Raw genomic sequence first — 17,335 nt, forward strand, 5'->3', positions numbered from 1 at the left:
CTCGTTCCTCCGGGACCGGACTCCAGCAAGTGTGTGTGGGGAACCAAGCTTCCCCGGAGGTGCTCACTTCATTGTGGTGTACCTCAGGGAGTGCTGTTGTCCCCACTCATTATTTTAACATCCCTATATGCGACCCCTTGCTTCCAGTTGGTGCGGGATTTGGGCTGGCGATCGTCATCAGTATGCCGCATGACAACGCAGCTCGATTCCCTGTTGATGGAGAGGGGAGCGGCCACCGCCCTGCAGCTCTCCACGCATTGTTTAGAGGCCGTGGCTGGATTTGGATTTAGAAACAGAGCAGGTTGAAACTGAATCCAGCAAAGACGGAGACCACTTCATGGCTGGAGTGCGTGAGGGGATTTCCAGCCGCCCGGTGTGGGAGGGGACTGTATTGGCACCAGTCCCCTCTGTCCGTGACCTGGGGTCCACCTGGACTTAGATCTCTTTCAATGGAGACCCAGGTGGCCCATATAACCCAGGTCGCATTTTACCATCTTGCGTCAGGCCTCGACGGCTGGCCCCCTTTCCTCTCTCAAGCTGACCTGGCCACTTTCGTGGTCAATGCAACGGTCACCTCCAGGTTAGACCTATTGCAACTTTCGCTCTGCGCTGGCCTTCCATTGGCGCTTTGATTCGGAGATTAAAATGGTCCAAAATGCGAAGCGGCTCGTGTGTGCTTACAGGAAGTGCCATGCGAGAACACATTACACCTGTGCTAAGCCGCCTGCACTGGCTACCAGTTGAATACCGAATCACTTCTCTCCAAGGTGTTGGTGTTAACCTTTAAGGCCCCTTGCGCGGCCTGGGACTCCTCCGCACCTCTTGGACCGGGTCTTACCCCATATGTCCCAAATGCGGCCTCTTGCGCTCAGCAGGAGGCCAATTTACTGGTGATCCCTGGCCCCTCAATGATACGGCTGGCCTCTACCAGGGCCAGAGCCTTCACAGCTCTGGCCCCGGCCTGGTGGAACGCTCTACCACCACCTGTCCGGGCCCTGCGGGACCTTGCTGAGTTCCGCAGGGCCTGTAAGACTGAACTGTTCCGCCGGGCCTTCGGGGAGACCAGCCGTTGATGAGGGCCCCCTCCCTCCTTTTCGTTCCCCCCTCCTCTGATACCATCATTGAATCCCACCACCCCTTGGGGTTGAGGAGTTAACAGTGGATGCCATCATGTACTAAGATTAATTTTAATGCCATCATGTACTAATACTAATTTTAATGCTGCATTTTAATGGGGAAGGTTTATATTTTATCTTTTAGAGCCTGTATTATTTAACTTATTGAATTTTAATTGGATTTGCTATATTGTGCTCTACTTATGTTGTTCGCCGCCCTGAGCCCTTAGGGGGAGGGCGGCCTATAAACCGAATATATAAATAAATAAATAAATAAATAAATAAATAGATTGACTTCTCCTCCATCAAACTGTCCAAGCCCTTTTTAAAGCTATCCAGGTTAATGGCCATCACCACCTCCTGTGGCAGCATATTCCAAACACCAATCACATGTTGTGTAAAGAAGTGTTTCCTTTTAAAGAAGTGTAAAGAAGTGTTTCCTCCCCCTTCGGGGGAGGGCGGTCTATAAACCTAATAAATAATAATAATAATAATATTAGTCCTAATTCTTCCCCCCAGCATTTTCAATGTATGCCCCCTGGTTCTAGTATTTTGAGAAAGAGAGAAAAATTTCTCTGTATCAACATTTTCTACCCCATGCAACTCTTGGAACTCTTTCAGCCCCACCTGTTGTTGGGCGAGGAAGGGAAAGGAGCTTGTAAGCCCCCTTGAGTCTCCTTACAACTCCTCCTCCTCATCTCTTCCTCCTCCTCCTCCTCCTCCTCCTCCTCCTTCTCCTCCTCCTCCTCCTCCTCGGATCCCAGCCTTAAAAGAGGGCCTTGACAAAGCAAAACCTTTGGAAACCCCTGCGCTGTCATAATTTGTAAGGCAGTTGTCAAAACTTGATTATATTCCCCCCAACAAAGCCTAGTTGGAACCCTCTTGGAACAGACCATTAATTTCTTCCTTTCCTGAAGGTCGCACTGCTAGGAAGGATATAATGGGGGCCTGCAGAAGGATTTACAACCAAGTGGTCAGCCAGAATAAAGAAAGAACTGCTTTGGAGGAGGAAACTTAGTGAAGCGTTAACTAGACCACATATGGTGTAGTGCACAGGCTATTAATTGGAGCCTAGAAAAACTTCAGGGCAATTTATCGCAGTGAGCGCTTGCCCCTCCTTGCGGAGCACGCTGCTACAGCTTGCATGTAAGGAGTCTCAAAGGGGGTTACAAACTCCTTTCCCTTCCTTTCCCCACAACAGACCCCTTGTGAGTTAAGTGGGGCTGAGAGAGTTCCGAAGAACTGTGACTAACAAGCTTCGTGTATAAGAGCAGGGAGACAAATCCTGCTTGCCAGATATGAGTCGGCCGCTTATGTGGAGGAGTGGGGAATCAAGCCCGCTTCTCCAGATTAGAGTCCATCTGCTCTTAACCGCTATACTACACTGGCACCACCTCCTAAGGGAGGACAGCTTTCTTGCCTACCATGTACCTAAATGGTCAGCATACCTTTTTGCCATACACTCGCCAGGTAATCTTAGCTAGGACTGTGCCATCGGAGAGTAACGATGCTAGACTGCGTCACAGGGCTCTTGTGAAACATGTGCGAGACACGTAACCATTTTGAGGATTCCAAACATTCATCATTAGCGTTATGATGTCATAATGTATTGGAAAGATAACGTTGGTTCTGTTTACGTGGCAGAAATATTCGCTGTATCTGTTTTGCATTCTTAAGAGAGATTTGAAGAGCCATTCGTTTTTCTCAGACTATCACAGCTTTCTGCAGGAAGCTTGCACATCACGCGGGGATATAAATAGACTCTTTTAAGCTCACAAGATGCATACAGTCTGTCCTTTCCAGTGTTGGCAAAACCACACATTCCGCAGCATTCTCTTTCCTTCCTACCTTCTCTGACCTCTGCTGTTCTGGATACATTACAAAGGTCAAGTGGATTGCTACTGCAACGCAGCCATGCAGCCCGGAAACCCCCCAACCCCCCAAGTATACTGTGAGAAGAATGAAAGTGGTGTAGATCGGTGGAGGAAAGAGTTCCTAGTCTGTGTTTTCCCATACTCACTGAAATTTCGCACATGCTTGTAATCCACTTCTCCCAATACTTTGCCAGCCTATTTGAAATGCAAGCTCTTCTCTACAGCGTTGGTTTTATCCTGCAGTATCTTACCCCCTGGAGATTCACAAGACAAATCAGTGGTGGTTCTTTTTAGCTAAAGATTTACTAGAAAAAAATGAAACAAAATTATCTTACAGTGTGCTACCAGTAGTCCAAAATATGTCTCAACAGCTGCAGCGAATGAAGTGTCTGGCGGTATTTTTCACGAGGCCTTATTGTTCATGCGCACGCATCTGTCCACATGAGCGCTAGAGATGAGCGGTATCCGCTCCACAGAGATTTGACTTTTGTGAAACAAAAGCCTGATAGCCACAGGGTAGCACAAGCAAGTATGCATGCCCTGCGTGATCTGATGGGCTTCAAGCTTGCTTCAAGGAATATTGAAAAGGCATGGGCGTGACGATGGAGCTGGGTTCCACTTGCTGATGGTGGGGTCGTTGATCTTTTTCTAGCGGATGCCTTTTTCAAAGCGGCCGTAAGTCTCGTTCCTGAGGTGCCGAAGATGATCAGCATCGATGGAAAGATGCGGCCCTCCGAAGCGTACCTCCTGGAATTCCTCTGCAATTTCTTTTCCACTTTACTAGTCATTCCGGTAAGTAACTTTACGTGGGCATCTTTTTCTGGGCTAAAACGGTGGTAGATGGAGTAGCAAACTTGCATCTGGGTTCTAGATAAAATGGAGAATGGCCTTGCCCATTGGTTAAAATGGAGGATTGACTTTCCCATAGTTAAAATAGAGGACAGTCTTGATCACAGGGAATAATGGAGGAGAGCCTTGCCCATAGGGAATAATGGAAGACTGCCTTGCCCATGGTTAAAATGGAGGATAGATTTTCCCATGGTTAAAATAGAGCACAGTCTTGCCCAGGGGGAATAATGGAGGACAACCTTGCCCATAGTTAAAATGGAAGACACTCGAGTGGGTTTGGGCGGCAGGTGCGTTGATGCCGGCAGTGACGTTCAGCCTTGTAACTAACAACCTTGGTGGGAATCTACTGGAAGATGCAAGCTGCAATCAGAAAATGCCGTGTCTACTGAGGCCTTTGTGTTTAAAGCGTGCCCACTGTTAAACCGATTGGAATGAGTTGGCTAAGGTGATTTCTGAAAGCTTTTCTAATGACTGTAAAGCCTCTCTACCTAAGTGTTGGGTGGTTAACCGACAGCTGAATTGACAAAAACATCTCCAAACATGGTGCGATTCTAGGATGATTCTAACAGCTTACATGCACCTTTAGAGGGCTTATTTTACACTATAATGGTTGCTTATTTGGGGTGGAATGAAATTGGTCGGTTACCATTAGTCATTACCTTTCTGTTGGTCTTTTCTTAGGATCACCCTGAACAGGGTGTGTTGTTTCTTGTGAGAGGGCTGCTCAACGTTATCCAGGACTACACTTGGGAAGATAACAGTGATGATAAAGTCCGGATTTATGCAAATGTTCTGCATCTTCTCTCAGCCATGAGTCAGGAGACGTACATTTATCATGTCGACAAAGGTAGTGGGAGCTTTTAATGCATGTAGGAGTGTCTGCATGTCACTATGAATCAGCTTCCTTCCTTCCTTCCTTCCTTCCTTCCTTCCTTCCTTCCTTCCTTCCTTCCTTCCTTCCTTCCTTCCTTCCTTCCTTCCTTCCTTCCTTCCTTCCTTCCTTCCTTCCTTCCTTCCTTCCTTCCTTCCTTCCTTCCTTCCTTCCTTCCTTCCTTCCTTCCTTCCTTCCTTTATCGATTTATATCCCGCCCTACCCCAAAGCAGCAAACAACCACAATAGAACAATAACAATATAAAACAGCATGAACTAGCAACAATCACAAAATAACAATATAACAACAATATCAAACAATATAACAAGTATATAATAACAAGAATATAAAACAGCATAAACTCCTCACGTTTCGTTTGCATCTGTGGCTGGCATCTTCAGGCGAAAGGAGAGAATGCTGCTAGAACACGTCCACACAGCCCGGAAACCACATAGCAACCCAGACTAGGGGATTATTTGTACAGTTTGTGATCTATGCAGAGCCCTCAGACACCCACTTTCTCATTTCCCGAGGAACATTGTTGGGGTGGAAGTTGAGGGCTACAATGGGTGTGTCAGAATTGTGTTCACCTTTTTCCATTAGGGGAGGTTCCAACTATGAGCAGAAATGGAGCTTAGGATCAGAGCCACACATTTATTTATTTATTTATTTATAATCAGACTTATATACCGCCCTTTCCCCAAGGGCCTCGGCCTCTGCCTCTGCTCCTGCTGCTGCTGCTGCTGCTTCTTCTTCTCCTTCTCCTTCTCCTTCTCCTTCTCCTTCTCCTTCTCCTCCTCCTCCTCCTCCTCCTCCTCCTCCTCAGGGTGCTTGTTGTGGGGGAGGGGGGGAAAGGAGATTGTAAGCCCCTTTGAGTCTCCTTGCAGGAGAGAAAGGTAAAGTTTCCCCTTCAGTCGTGTTTGACCCTGGGGTACCACTGCAAGCAGTGATTTCATAGGCAAGCCGTTTTTGTGGGGTAGTTTGCCATTGCTTTCCCCGGCTATTCTTTACCCCCTAGCTGTGTGCTAGATACTCATTTATCGACCAAGGAATGGATGGGTGGCTGAGTTGACCATTAGCCAGCTGCCAGGATATCTTACCCACAGGGGACTCGAACTCCTGACTGTGTGAGTGGCAGTGCAAGCACTTAACCACTACGCCACGTGGCTCCAGCAGGAGAGAAAGGGGGGATATAAATTTAACTCCTCCTCCTCCTTCCTCTTCCTCTTCTTCCTTCTTCTTCTTCTTCTTCTTCTTCTTCTTCTTCTTCTTCTTCTTCTTCTTCTTCTTCTTCTTCTTCTTCTTCTTCTTCTTCTTCTTCTTCTTCTTCTTCTTCTTCTTCTTCTTCTTCTATGACTGTACAAAGGTAGGGGCAGCAGTGGACAAAGTACAGGAGTTTTGGATGCCTTCCATGTGATCCCTGCTCCTCAAATCATGTAAATCCTGCAAACAAACCATTCTCTGCTATATTGTATGGATTTGATGCGCCCTGGAATAGCTGGGCCACACAACTCACTCTGTGCTCATTTTCCTGGGGATGGGCTTCAGAAATGCTCCCAAGCTTGACTCCACCCACACCCGACTGTGACTAAGTGCATACTGCGTTTGCAATTGGATTACTGTTTTCCACAATGAGCCTAAGCGTTTAATCCACATGCGGACCTTATTTGTGCAAAACACGGGATTAAACGCTGTTTTCCTTTGGCAAATCCCTTGCCGTTGGTTCAAAGGCATTCATGTACTTGAAGCTTTAGTAATAATATCTGATTAGTGCAGGCATGCTCAAGTTTGTTTAATTCTCATGATAAGGCAACTGTAAATAATAAGGTCATTGCATGATGGGGCCAGTTGGGAAGGAGGGGGGGGGTTGTGTTTTTTCCCGGTGGTGGTGGGGAGAGCTGTCAAGTCACAACTGACTTATGGGGACCCTATGGTTTCAGAGGTAGTTTGCCAATTTTTTTACTTTAAGAAGAAGAAGAGTTTGGATTTATATCCCCCCTTTCTCTCCTGTAAGGAGGCTCAAAGGGGCTTACAATCTCCTTTCCCTTCCCCTCCCCTTCAGTAAACACCCTGAGAGGTGGGTGGGGCTGAGAGAGCTCTGAAGAACTGTGACTAGCCCAAGGTCACCCAGCTGGCATGTGTGTTGGAGTGCACAAGCTAATCTGGTTCCCCAGATAAGCCTCCACAGCTCAAGTGGGGAATCAAACCCTGTTCTCCAGATTAGAGCGCACCTGCCCTTAACCACTGCACCATGCTGGCTTTAATTGGATTTATATCCCACCCTACCTAAGCCAAAGACCAGGCTCAGTGCAGTTTACACGTAGTCAGCTTATTAAATATACAATCAATGCATAATAATCACAATTTATAAATAATAATACAACGAACAATGTAAACAGTTTAAATCAGAACTGTCAATAGTTACATTTACAAAACACACAAACCACAGAGGTGAATAAGCTAAAAATAGCTGGCAGTTTCGAAAAACAGCCACGCAAGAATTGGGCCCAAGACCGATCAGTTCAGCGGCATCTTTTTCAAGCGTAACATATGTAGGTCCAATTCTTGCACTAATGTTTTTAATACACACTCTCTAAATGTGAGAGTTGAGCCTAAAATCATTATGTTAAATACATTTTTTTTCCTGTGAACTTATCAGGAATTCGACAGCAATCGAGGTCCCGATTTCAGAAGAGAGGCTAAAATTAGAGAAAGTGTTTCTTTCCCAAATCAAAGGGCACGCTGCCAGAGGAGCAATTTTTCGTGCCCGTTTCTGAAAGGAAAACATGGAGGTTTTAATCAAGTCGGAATAATTAGACGAACGGCTCATTAGTGTAGTTCTCAGAAGAAGCAGAATTTCCAGATTAGCCTTAGATCTTTGGTACGATCTGTGCATCTTGTATATGTAGAACGTTTGGTCATGCTCCCCCCTTCTCGGTGTGTTTCAGTAGTCAAAATAGACTTGTTTTGGCCAGCTGGCAGGGAAAGTTATGTAACAGGCCTAAACATTAAAATGCAGTAGGAAGCATCTACATGGAAATGGCACAGCCAACTTGACACACGCAGAGGCCCTTCTGGCTTGCTCCCGCAACTAGTACTGTAGGTGCACCTATTCTTCAGTCAGGGATCCTTTTTTGACACACAGTGAGAGAGAGAGAGAGAAGAGAGAGAGAGAGAGAGAGAGAGAGAGAGAGAGAGAAATGAAAAGTTCATTGGCAGCAGCAGTGGCATGATGGTTAAGAGCAGGTGCACTTTAATCTGGAGAACCGGGTTTGGTTCCCCGCTCTGCCGCTTGAGCTGTGGTGGCTTGCCTGGGGAACAAGATTAGCTTTTGCACTCCAACACATGCCAGCAAGGTGACCTTGGGCTAGTCACAGTTCTTCTGAGCTCTCAGCCCCACCTACTTCACAAGGTGTCTGTTGTGTGTGTGTGTGGGGGGGGGGGGAACGGAGATGGTAAGCCCCTTTGAGTCTCCTTACAGGAGAGAAAAAATGGATATAAATCCAAACTCTTCTTCTTCTTCCATGGCAACCCCATGGGGCAGAGGCATTCCTCCCATTGGGCAAAGTGGGCAGTTGCCCAGGGCGCCCCCTTATGGGGGGGCGCAAAAACTGCAGGGTCGTTTGTGGGATTTTTTGTGTTTTCAGTGTTTTCCCGCTTTTGGCCTGCAGAAGGCACAGTTTTTAGGCTAGCAGCACCAAAATTTCAGGGATGTTGCGGGAGACTCTCCTGCTGCTATCACCCAGGTTTGGTGAGGTTTGGTTCAGGGAGTTATGGACTCCCAAAGGGGGTGCCCCATCCCCCATTGTCCCCAATGGGAGCTAATAGGAGATGGGGCTACACCTTTGAGGGTCGATAACTTTGGACCCCCTGAATCAAACCTCACCAAAATTGGGAGGTATCATCAGGAGAGTCTCTTACTGATACCACCCAGGTTTGGTATGGTTTGGTGAGGTGAGCCCAAAGTTATGGACTCCCAAAGGGGATGCCCCATTCCCCATTGTTTCCAATGGGAGCTAACAGAAGATGAGGTTACACTTTTGAGGGTCCATAACTTTGGACCCCCTGAACCAAACTTCACCAAACCTGGGTAGTATCATTAGAGAGTCTCCTAAAGATACCCTGAAAGTTTGGTGCCAAACTCCAGTTTGCCTAGATACACCACTGGGAGTAGCAGTGTACCGTTGCACCAGGCACACGCCTGGGGGGCATCAAACTCAGGTTTTGCCCAGGGGTCCAGTTTGCCTAGTTACGCTACTGCCATCGGGTTTTAAAAACAAGAGATGTTCAGAGGTGGTTTTGCCATTGCCTGCCTCTGCACAGCAACCGTGGACTTTTCTGGTGGCCTCCCATCCAAATACTAACTGGATCTGACCCAGCTCAGCTTCCAAGATCTGACAAAACCAGGCTGGCCCTAGCTTAGACCATCCAGGTCTGGGCCTTCTTCCGTTTACGCAGTGTTTAATGTATATCCCGCTTGCTCATCATAAAGTCCTCGAAGCAGCTTACAAGTCTGAACTCTTTCTTCCCTTCCTTCTGTTAGTCCCAATATATGAGTCTCCATTGCTTAGGGAAGAGAGGCTGAGGGACCTGGGTGTTGTCTTACAGCAACGGAGGAGACATGTTGTTTCGTGGACTGAGAGAAGCGCGGGCAACTCTGCAACTCTGCTGTAGTGTCTTCTCCCCAGGCCTTTTATTGACAGTTACAGGTGGAAAAACAAACAGGGGGGAAGCACAACACAATGGACGGGGCAAAGAGCACAGGGGGATTTGAGCAGGAGAATTTGGTATCTTGCACGTGCACATTGGAGCCAGGAGGTCTTGCAACCTCAGCAGTTTCTCCGAAACTACACTTTGGAAGGAGAGGTCAGTTGGGGGAATGTGAGAGACCCTTTTCCGGCGGTGTGCCACCGTACTCGAGTGTTTCTCAGGCACTCAGGCCCTCCAACACCTGGGGATGTTTGGAGAACGAAGGTTAAGAGGGGACATGATAGCTATGTTTAAATATTTGAAGGGATGCCATGTTTTCTGCTGCCTCAGAGACTAGGACACGGAGTAATGGATTCAAGGTGCAGGAAAAGAGATTCCACCTAAACATTAGGAAGAACTTCCTGACAGTCAGGGCTGTTCGACAGTGGAATTCACTGCCTCGGGAGTGTGGTGGACTCTCCTTCTTCTGTGGTTTTTAAAGAGAGGCTGGATGACCGTCTGTCAGGAGTGCTTTGATTGTGTGTTCCTGCATTGCAGGGGGTTGGACTGGATGGCCCTTGGGATCTTTTCCAACTCTATGATTCTATGATTCTACATGCTCTCAATCTAACCAACCTCACAGAATTTTTGTGAGAATAAAATGGAGAAGGGGAGAACAACTCTGAGTCCCCATTAGAGACAAAGGCCCCTTCCGCACACGCAAAAGAATGCATTTTCAAACCACTTTCACAACTGTTTGCAAGTGGATTTTGCTATTCCACACAGCTTCAAAGAGCACTGAAAGCAGTTTGAAAGTGCACTATTCTGCATGTGCGGAATGAGCCAAAGGCAGAGTATAAATGAAATAAATAGGAAAAAAATATGTGGCACTTCTGTGATCTGGTAGGCAGGATGTCAATATTTGAAAACAGAAAACCGCACTACTTAAGAAGTATTTGAAATGAAACAGAAGCACCTGCTTTTTCAGGGATGTTTTTTTTAAGAGTTCCCAAAAGGAAGCCTGTGTCAAGTTCTCAGTCCTGTCATCCTGATATTGGGACCTAGCCAGAGGCAGCAAGTCCTAGCAAAGGATCTAAAATGAATGCTCATGGCACAACCGGGGTAGAGAGGCAGAGTTCTGAAATGCTACTGTGCAAGTAGAAACGTGCATTGTGAGCGAAGAAAACAGCCACTCACCCGTGCAAAATTAGCCCGATTGGCCAGCTGAGAACTGACAGTGGTGTCAACTATAAAGGCAGCTGAGACTAGCAGACTTTGGGAGATTTGAATATGAAAAGAAAAAGGGGGGAGGAGGAGGAGGAGAAATTGTGCTACACGCACTGACATATATTTCGCCTGCAAAAAATAAGAAAGTGTGTGTGACGTGGGGTTGGGTGGTGGTGGGTGAGAGAGGACTGCTAATTTGTTATCGAAACACTACTAGGAAACATCAGCTCCAGTAGAGTATAAACAGATACAAGTAGGGAGTACATGCTACAGAATTCAGAGGGTGGGGATAGAACAGCTCCCCGACAAAGGCTCCCAGCTGACTTCACATTGCAAGTGCTTTTGCAAGGGAAACTGGAGGACTTTTGCAACCCCAGTCAAAAATGCTCGGGTGCCAGCTGGCTGTGGGCAGATGGCACAGGAAACCGTACCAGCGCAAATATGTGTGCCATTTCCTTTTCTTCTTCGGCAACGGTGCAGGTGAATCCGAAAGAGGCTATTAATGTATCGTCATACCGCGTGACGCTGCTCTGGTTACATCCTCTGGCCCACCTGATATTTCCAAAGCATTCTGACTGCATTACTTTTATCTTTGTGGAACACACGTTTTACCCTTTGTAGCTGCAGCCTACAAACTGGGTCCCCACTGAAGATGTATTGGCCGGCTTGTTTTAAGGAACAGGAACAGCAGTGGCGAGGTGGCTAAGAGCAGATGTACTCTAACCTGGAGGAATCGGGTTCGATTCCCCGCTCTGCTGTTTGAGCTGTAGAGGTTTATCTGGGGAATTCAGATTAGCCTGTGTACTCCCACACACGCCAGCTGGGTGCCCTTGGGCTAGTCACAGTTCTTCTGGCTCTCTCAGCCTCACCCACCTCACAGGGTGTTTGTTGTGAGGGAGGAAGGGAAAGGAGATTGTAATCCCCTTTGAGTCTTCTACAGGAGAGAAAAGGGGGATATAAATCCAAACTCTTCCTTGCACCTACACAGGTCTTTGAGTTGGCTCATGTTAAATTAAATAATAACTGAATAATTAAATTGAGCGGTTACATCACTAACATGATGTAACTAACTCTTTTGCGCCAAATGTTTCTCCAAATCTGCCTATTGGGAAATTGGCATTGGAGCCAGTGAGGTTCAGAATAATTTGTAGGATAGTTTATTGTTGTAACCACAGGGTCATAACAAGCGTACAATCAAAAGCAAAAACATATGCGTAAAAAAAAATTTCTTCTCTGAAGTCAAGTCACATGGGGAGGTGGAATATCTCCTCCGCACACCCCTCCTCCTTCCCCCTGGGTCCATACACTGACTTCAAAACCTGGTGTAAAAAACATTGTTTGGTTGTGGTGTGTGAGGGCAGCCGCCCATATAGGGGTATGTGGAAAACTCAGATTTTGCCCTGTGCTTTTGTAGGAATTGTGTTGGATTGCAGGAAAGATGTTAAATGATAAGATTTTTACTTTCCCCCCCCCCTCTTTTCTTCTTTTCTTCTTTTTCTTGCTTTTACTGGTTATATAATATGTATGTATTTTAAATTTAATAAAATTAAAAAAAAAAAAGATTTTGCCCTGTGCAACTGTCAAACACAAAATGCCAATAGTGGTTACATTCAGAGCAAAGCTTAAAACGATGGTTTATTCATAAGCAAAGTATTTTTTCTGGTTTTAAAAGATGATAAGGCAATAATAGCCACCTGTCAATTCATAGTGATATAGTGGTTAAGAGCAGTAGGAATCTTAATCTGGGGAATCGGATTTGATTCTGTTTTCCACACGAAGCCTGCTGGGTGACCTTGGGCCAGTCAAGTTCTCTCTGAACTCTCTGCTCTCATGGAGGCAAGCAATGGCAAACCACCTCCGAATGTCTCTTGCCTTGAAAACCCTGCAGGGTCTCCATAAGTCAGCTGTGACTTGACGGCAGCTGGGCACAGTGGTGGGATCCAAAAATTTTAGTAACAGGTTCCCATGGTGGTGGGATTCAAACTGTGGCGCAGCGCCAATGGGGATGGACGGGGCACGACGGGGGTGTGCCCGGGCATTCTGGGGGCGGGGCATTCCTGGGCGTGCCATGCACACCGGTGCACCTTCTGCTAGACTGCTTCAAGTTCTGCGCACTACTGCTGAGAGGAGGGGCGTAACTAAGGCAAAAATCACGTGGCAAAATCACCAATTAGTAACCCCCTCTCGGCACACACAAATAATTAGTAACCTACTCTCAGGAACCTGTGAGAACCTGCTGGATCCCACCTCTGGCTGGGCACCCAGAGAGAGAGAGGAATGGAAAGCATTTCTGATGCCAGTTCAGAGTACAGGCTGCTTCTAGTTCAAATAATTAATTTAGGAGAAAATAGGCATCTATTTAACAGTTAATATGGGGGGAGGGGGGAAAGTGAAGCCACTCTTGGGGAAAGTAATGGTTCATCATTTAATGTGCCTTTGAAGACTGAATTAAACACTCATTAAGTAGTCAGCCGTTACTTGCCCAATAGTGGCTGCCCTTCCCTTCCATTATATTAACTGTTAAATAGACGCCTCTTTTTAATTAAATGAATAATGCAGACAGGGTAATGGAATTGTCAGTGGCCCCTCTATGAAATGTTAATGACTTTTTCAAGCTTCCTGCTTTAATATAACTGGGCCGAAATCAAATCAATCATGCAAAGGTTAGCAGGAGACCCGGGTTTCCAAATATCTACATGGCAACATTTTTTTTTTCTTAGTTCAGTTTTGTTTCGGGAATGAAGGCTGGTTTTCTTTTCTACGTTGGGTCAAATATTTAGAAAAAAAGCAAGCCACGTGTATCTTTTCTTTTAACAACAGGAGTGGTTCCTGAGTAAACATGGATAGGATCAAGTGTGCAAAGAATCCTTCGTTATTGTGTGGAAGCATGCTTGCAAAGGCAGGCCACAATATATTTTAAACTAGCAATCTCATATGCAGAAAAAGACAACGAAGAGTCTGGTGCACCCTTGTGCTAGTGGATTCGCCCTCCCCGGGGCATTTATCCTGGTGGAGGGGCGATCCCATTGGTATGCGGCCACCGCCCCCTGCCCTGGCGCAGGGTGACCTTGGGCCAGTCACGGTTATCTTCGAACTCTCTCAGCCCATGAGGCACCGGCAAACCACCTCTGAACCTCTCTTGCTCTGAAAACCCCACAGGGTTGCCACACGTCAGCTGCGACTTGACAGTACTTTCCACCACCGCTGGGAGCCAGTGGCTAGAGCGGCTGATCTAGGGCAAAAGCCTCCAAACAAGATGGCTGAGAACCATCATGCAGCCTCAGGCAAGGATTCCCTTCGGACTTTCCCTCAAAACTTCCAGACCTACTCCAGTCACCCCATAGAAAGTGGCGTAGTGGCTAAGAGCAGGTGCACGCTGATCTGGAGAAACCGGGCTTGATTCCCAGCTCTGCCACTTGAGTTGTGGAGGCTTATCTGGGGAATTCAGATTAGCCTGCACACTCCCACAAATGCCAGCTGGGTGACCTTGGACTAGTCAGCTTTCCGGAGCTCTCTCAGCCCCACTCACCTCACAGGGTGTTTGTTGTGAGGGGGGAAGGGAAAGGAGATTGTCAGCCCCTTTGAGTCTCCTACAGGAAAGGGGGGATATAAATCCAAAATCCAAAAAAACAAACAAATCACATTACTCCAATCAACCCATACAAACAAATTGCATGAGTTTACAAGATCTGATGGTCCCTCAGATATGGACACACTAAGAAAATTTTGGAACTCATTAGTTTAAAGTCACATATGGACCTTGTCATTATATCTTGAACGAAATGATGAAATTGTATTTTGATATGATTTATTGACACTGGCACTTTATATATATTATGCACTTTAATTTTCTCATTATAGTATATTAGAATAAGGTTAGCATTAGTGTAAGTGGATTTACATGTGTGCAATAACAATGAAAAAATAACTTTGAGTAAATGTTGCTTTGAATTATTGTAAATGATGTCTACATACAAATCCAGGTCAGTGTGCCAATTTTGAATTTTTGAGTTGTTCGGTCCCTCAAGGTTACCAGGGTCTCGGGAATAGTATGACTGTAGTTCGGATGAGCTCCCATGTGTAAACCAGCTTCATTTGTAAGAAATGGGTCCAGGATATTATACATATATATTAAAAATTCAGAGCAAGACATTGACGTTTGATCAAAAACTGGACTTAACTGTCAGGTTGTAATTGCAAAGCAGCAAAAGAAAGGTGCACCATTTGCCATTTTAAACCACCTCGGGGGAATGATTTCTTATCAACGTAGCCGCAGACGGGAAAGTGTTCAAACTGTTGCACTAGTAAACACTGTGTGCTCATCAGCATAAAGATATTCATAATAACAGCAGGCAATTTTAAATCCCACGTTCTTCCGAATAATGAAACGTTTAGGGCTCTCTGGTCCAATTTCTGCACAAATTAATCTAGGACAAAATGCCTTGATTCTAGGTAGCTACCACATTAGCATGCATGTCAGAGGTGCTTCGTTACACATGAATAATAAAAGGAAATCAAAAGGGGACAATTTTGCGGCATATCTGTCTATATTTTGGGGGAAAGGAGGAGGGAGAAGAAGTCAGCCTGAACTCGCAGCAATACTTACTGGTCCTTTAGCCAATCCTTCACAAAGGGGATCTCGAAGAATTCTACGAATGGATCACCTTCCCTCTTTGGGTTGCGACTGACAATTTCAAAAGGAGATATCGTTTAACGTTAACGTGAAGCACAGAAATCTCAATTTGTATCAACAAAAATGCGTTATTAGGAATGTTTGATGTTTACAACAGTCACTGACTTACTTGTACCCCCCCCCCCCCCACCCCCCCCAAAGCCCCCCCCACCCCCCCCCCACCCCACCCCCCCCCCCCCCCACCCCACCCCCCCCCCACCCCCCACCCCCCACCCGCCCCCCCCCCCCCCCCCCCCCCCCCCCCCCCCCCCCCCCCCCCACCCCCCCCCCCCCCCCCCCCCCCCCCCCCCCACCCCCCCCCCCCCCCACCCCCCCCCCCCCCCACCCCCCCCCCCCCCCACCCCCCCCCCCCCCCACCCCCCCCCCCCCCCACCCCCCCCCCCCCCCACCCCCCCCCCCCCCCACCCCCCCCCCCCCCCACCCCCCCCCCCCCCCACCCCCCCCCCCCCCCACCCCCCCCCCCCCCCACCCCCCCCCCCCCCCACCCCCCCCCCCCCCCACCCCCCCCCCCCCCCACCCCCCCCCCCCCCCACCCCCCCCCCCCCCCACCCCCCCCCCCCCCCACCCCCCCCCCCCCCCACCCCCCCCCCCCCCCACCCCCCCCCCCCCCCACCCCCCCCCCCCCCCACCCCCCCCCCCCCCCACCCCCCCCCCCCCCCACCCCCCCCCCCCCCCACCCCCCCCCCCCCCCACCCCCCCCCCCCCCCACCCCCCCCCCCCCCCACCCCCCCCCCCCCCCACCCCCCCCCCCCCCCACCCCCCCCCCCCCCCACCCCCCCCCCCCCCCACCCCCCCCCCCCCCCACCCCCCCCCCCCCCCACCCCCCCCCCCCCCCACCCCCCCCCCCCCCCACCCCCCCCCCCCCCCACCCCCCCCCCCCCCCACCCCCCCCCCCCCCCACCCCCCCCCCCCCCCACCCCCCCCCCCCCCCACCCCCCCCCCCCCCCACCCCCCCCCCCCCCCACCCCCCCCCCCCCCCACCCCCCCCCCCCCCCACCCCCCCCCCCCCCCACCCCCCCCCCCCCCCACCCCCCCCCCCCCCCACCCCCCCCCCCCCCCACCCCCCCCCCCCCCCACCCCCCCCCCCCCCCACCCCCCCCCCCCCCCACCCCCCCCCCCCCCCACCCCCCCCCCCCCCCACCCCCCCCCCCCCCCACCCCCCCCCCCCCCCACCCCCCCCCCCCCCCACCCCCCCCCCCCCCCACCCCCCCCCCCCCCCACCCCCCCCCCCCCCCACCCCCCCCCCCCCCCACCCCCCCCCCCCCCCACCCCCCCCCCCCCCCACCCCCCCCCCCCCCCACCCCCCCCCCCCCCCACCCCCCCCCCCCCCCACCCCCCCCCCCCCCCACCCCCCCCCCCCCCCACCCCCCCCCCCCCCCACCCCCCCCCCCCCCCACCCCCCCCCCCCCCCACCCCCCCCCCCCCCCACCCCCCCCCCCCCCCACCCCCCCCCCCCCCCACCCCCCCCCCCCCCCACCCCCCCCCCCCCCCACCCCCCCCCCCCCCCACCCCCCCCCCCCCCCACCCCCCCCCCCCCCCACCCCCCCCCCCCCCCACCCCCCCCCCCCCCCACCCCCCCCCCCCCCCACCCCCCCCCCCCCCCACCCCCCCCCCCCCCCACCCCCCCCCCCCCCCACCCCCCCCCCCCCCCACCCCCCCCCCCCCCCACCCCCCCCCCCCCCCACCCCCCCCCCCCCCCACCCCCCCCCCCCCCCACCCCCCCCCCCCCCCACCCCCCCCCCCCCCCACCCCCCCCCCCCCCCACCCCCCCCCCCCCCCACCCCCCCCCCCCCCCACCCCCCCCCCCCCCCACCCCCCCCCCCCCCCACCCCCCCCCCCCCCCACCCCCCCCCCCCCCCACCCCCCCCCCCCCCCACCCCCCCCCCCCCCCACCCCCCCCCCCCCCCACCCCCCCCCCCCCCCACCCCCCCCCCCCCCCACCCCCCCCCCCCCCCACCCCCCCCCCCCCCCACCCCCCCCCCCCCCCACCCCCCCCCCCCCCCACCCCCCCCCCCC

The 17,335-nt window shown here is 51.3% G+C and overlaps 1 protein-coding gene across 1 annotated transcript in view; it reads left to right on the forward strand.

Moving 5' to 3' along the window:
* The window catches only part of VPS35L (VPS35 endosomal protein sorting factor like), a 108,221-nt gene that overhangs the window by 60,383 nt on the left and 30,503 nt on the right, over positions 1 to 17,335 (forward strand). Inside the window, exons 27-29 of the mRNA XM_048494190.1 lie at positions 3,642 to 3,781; positions 4,520 to 4,685; positions 10,976 to 11,106. Coding sequence (XP_048350147.1) covers positions 3,642 to 3,781; positions 4,520 to 4,685; positions 10,976 to 11,106 — 437 coding nt within the window. The remainder of the gene's footprint in view (positions 1 to 3,641; positions 3,782 to 4,519; positions 4,686 to 10,975; positions 11,107 to 17,335) is intronic.

The sequence above is a fragment of the Sphaerodactylus townsendi genome, linkage group LG04 (assembly GCF_021028975.2).
Source record: "Sphaerodactylus townsendi isolate TG3544 linkage group LG04, MPM_Stown_v2.3, whole genome shotgun sequence".
Lineage (NCBI taxonomy): Eukaryota > Metazoa > Chordata > Lepidosauria > Squamata > Sphaerodactylidae > Sphaerodactylus > Sphaerodactylus townsendi.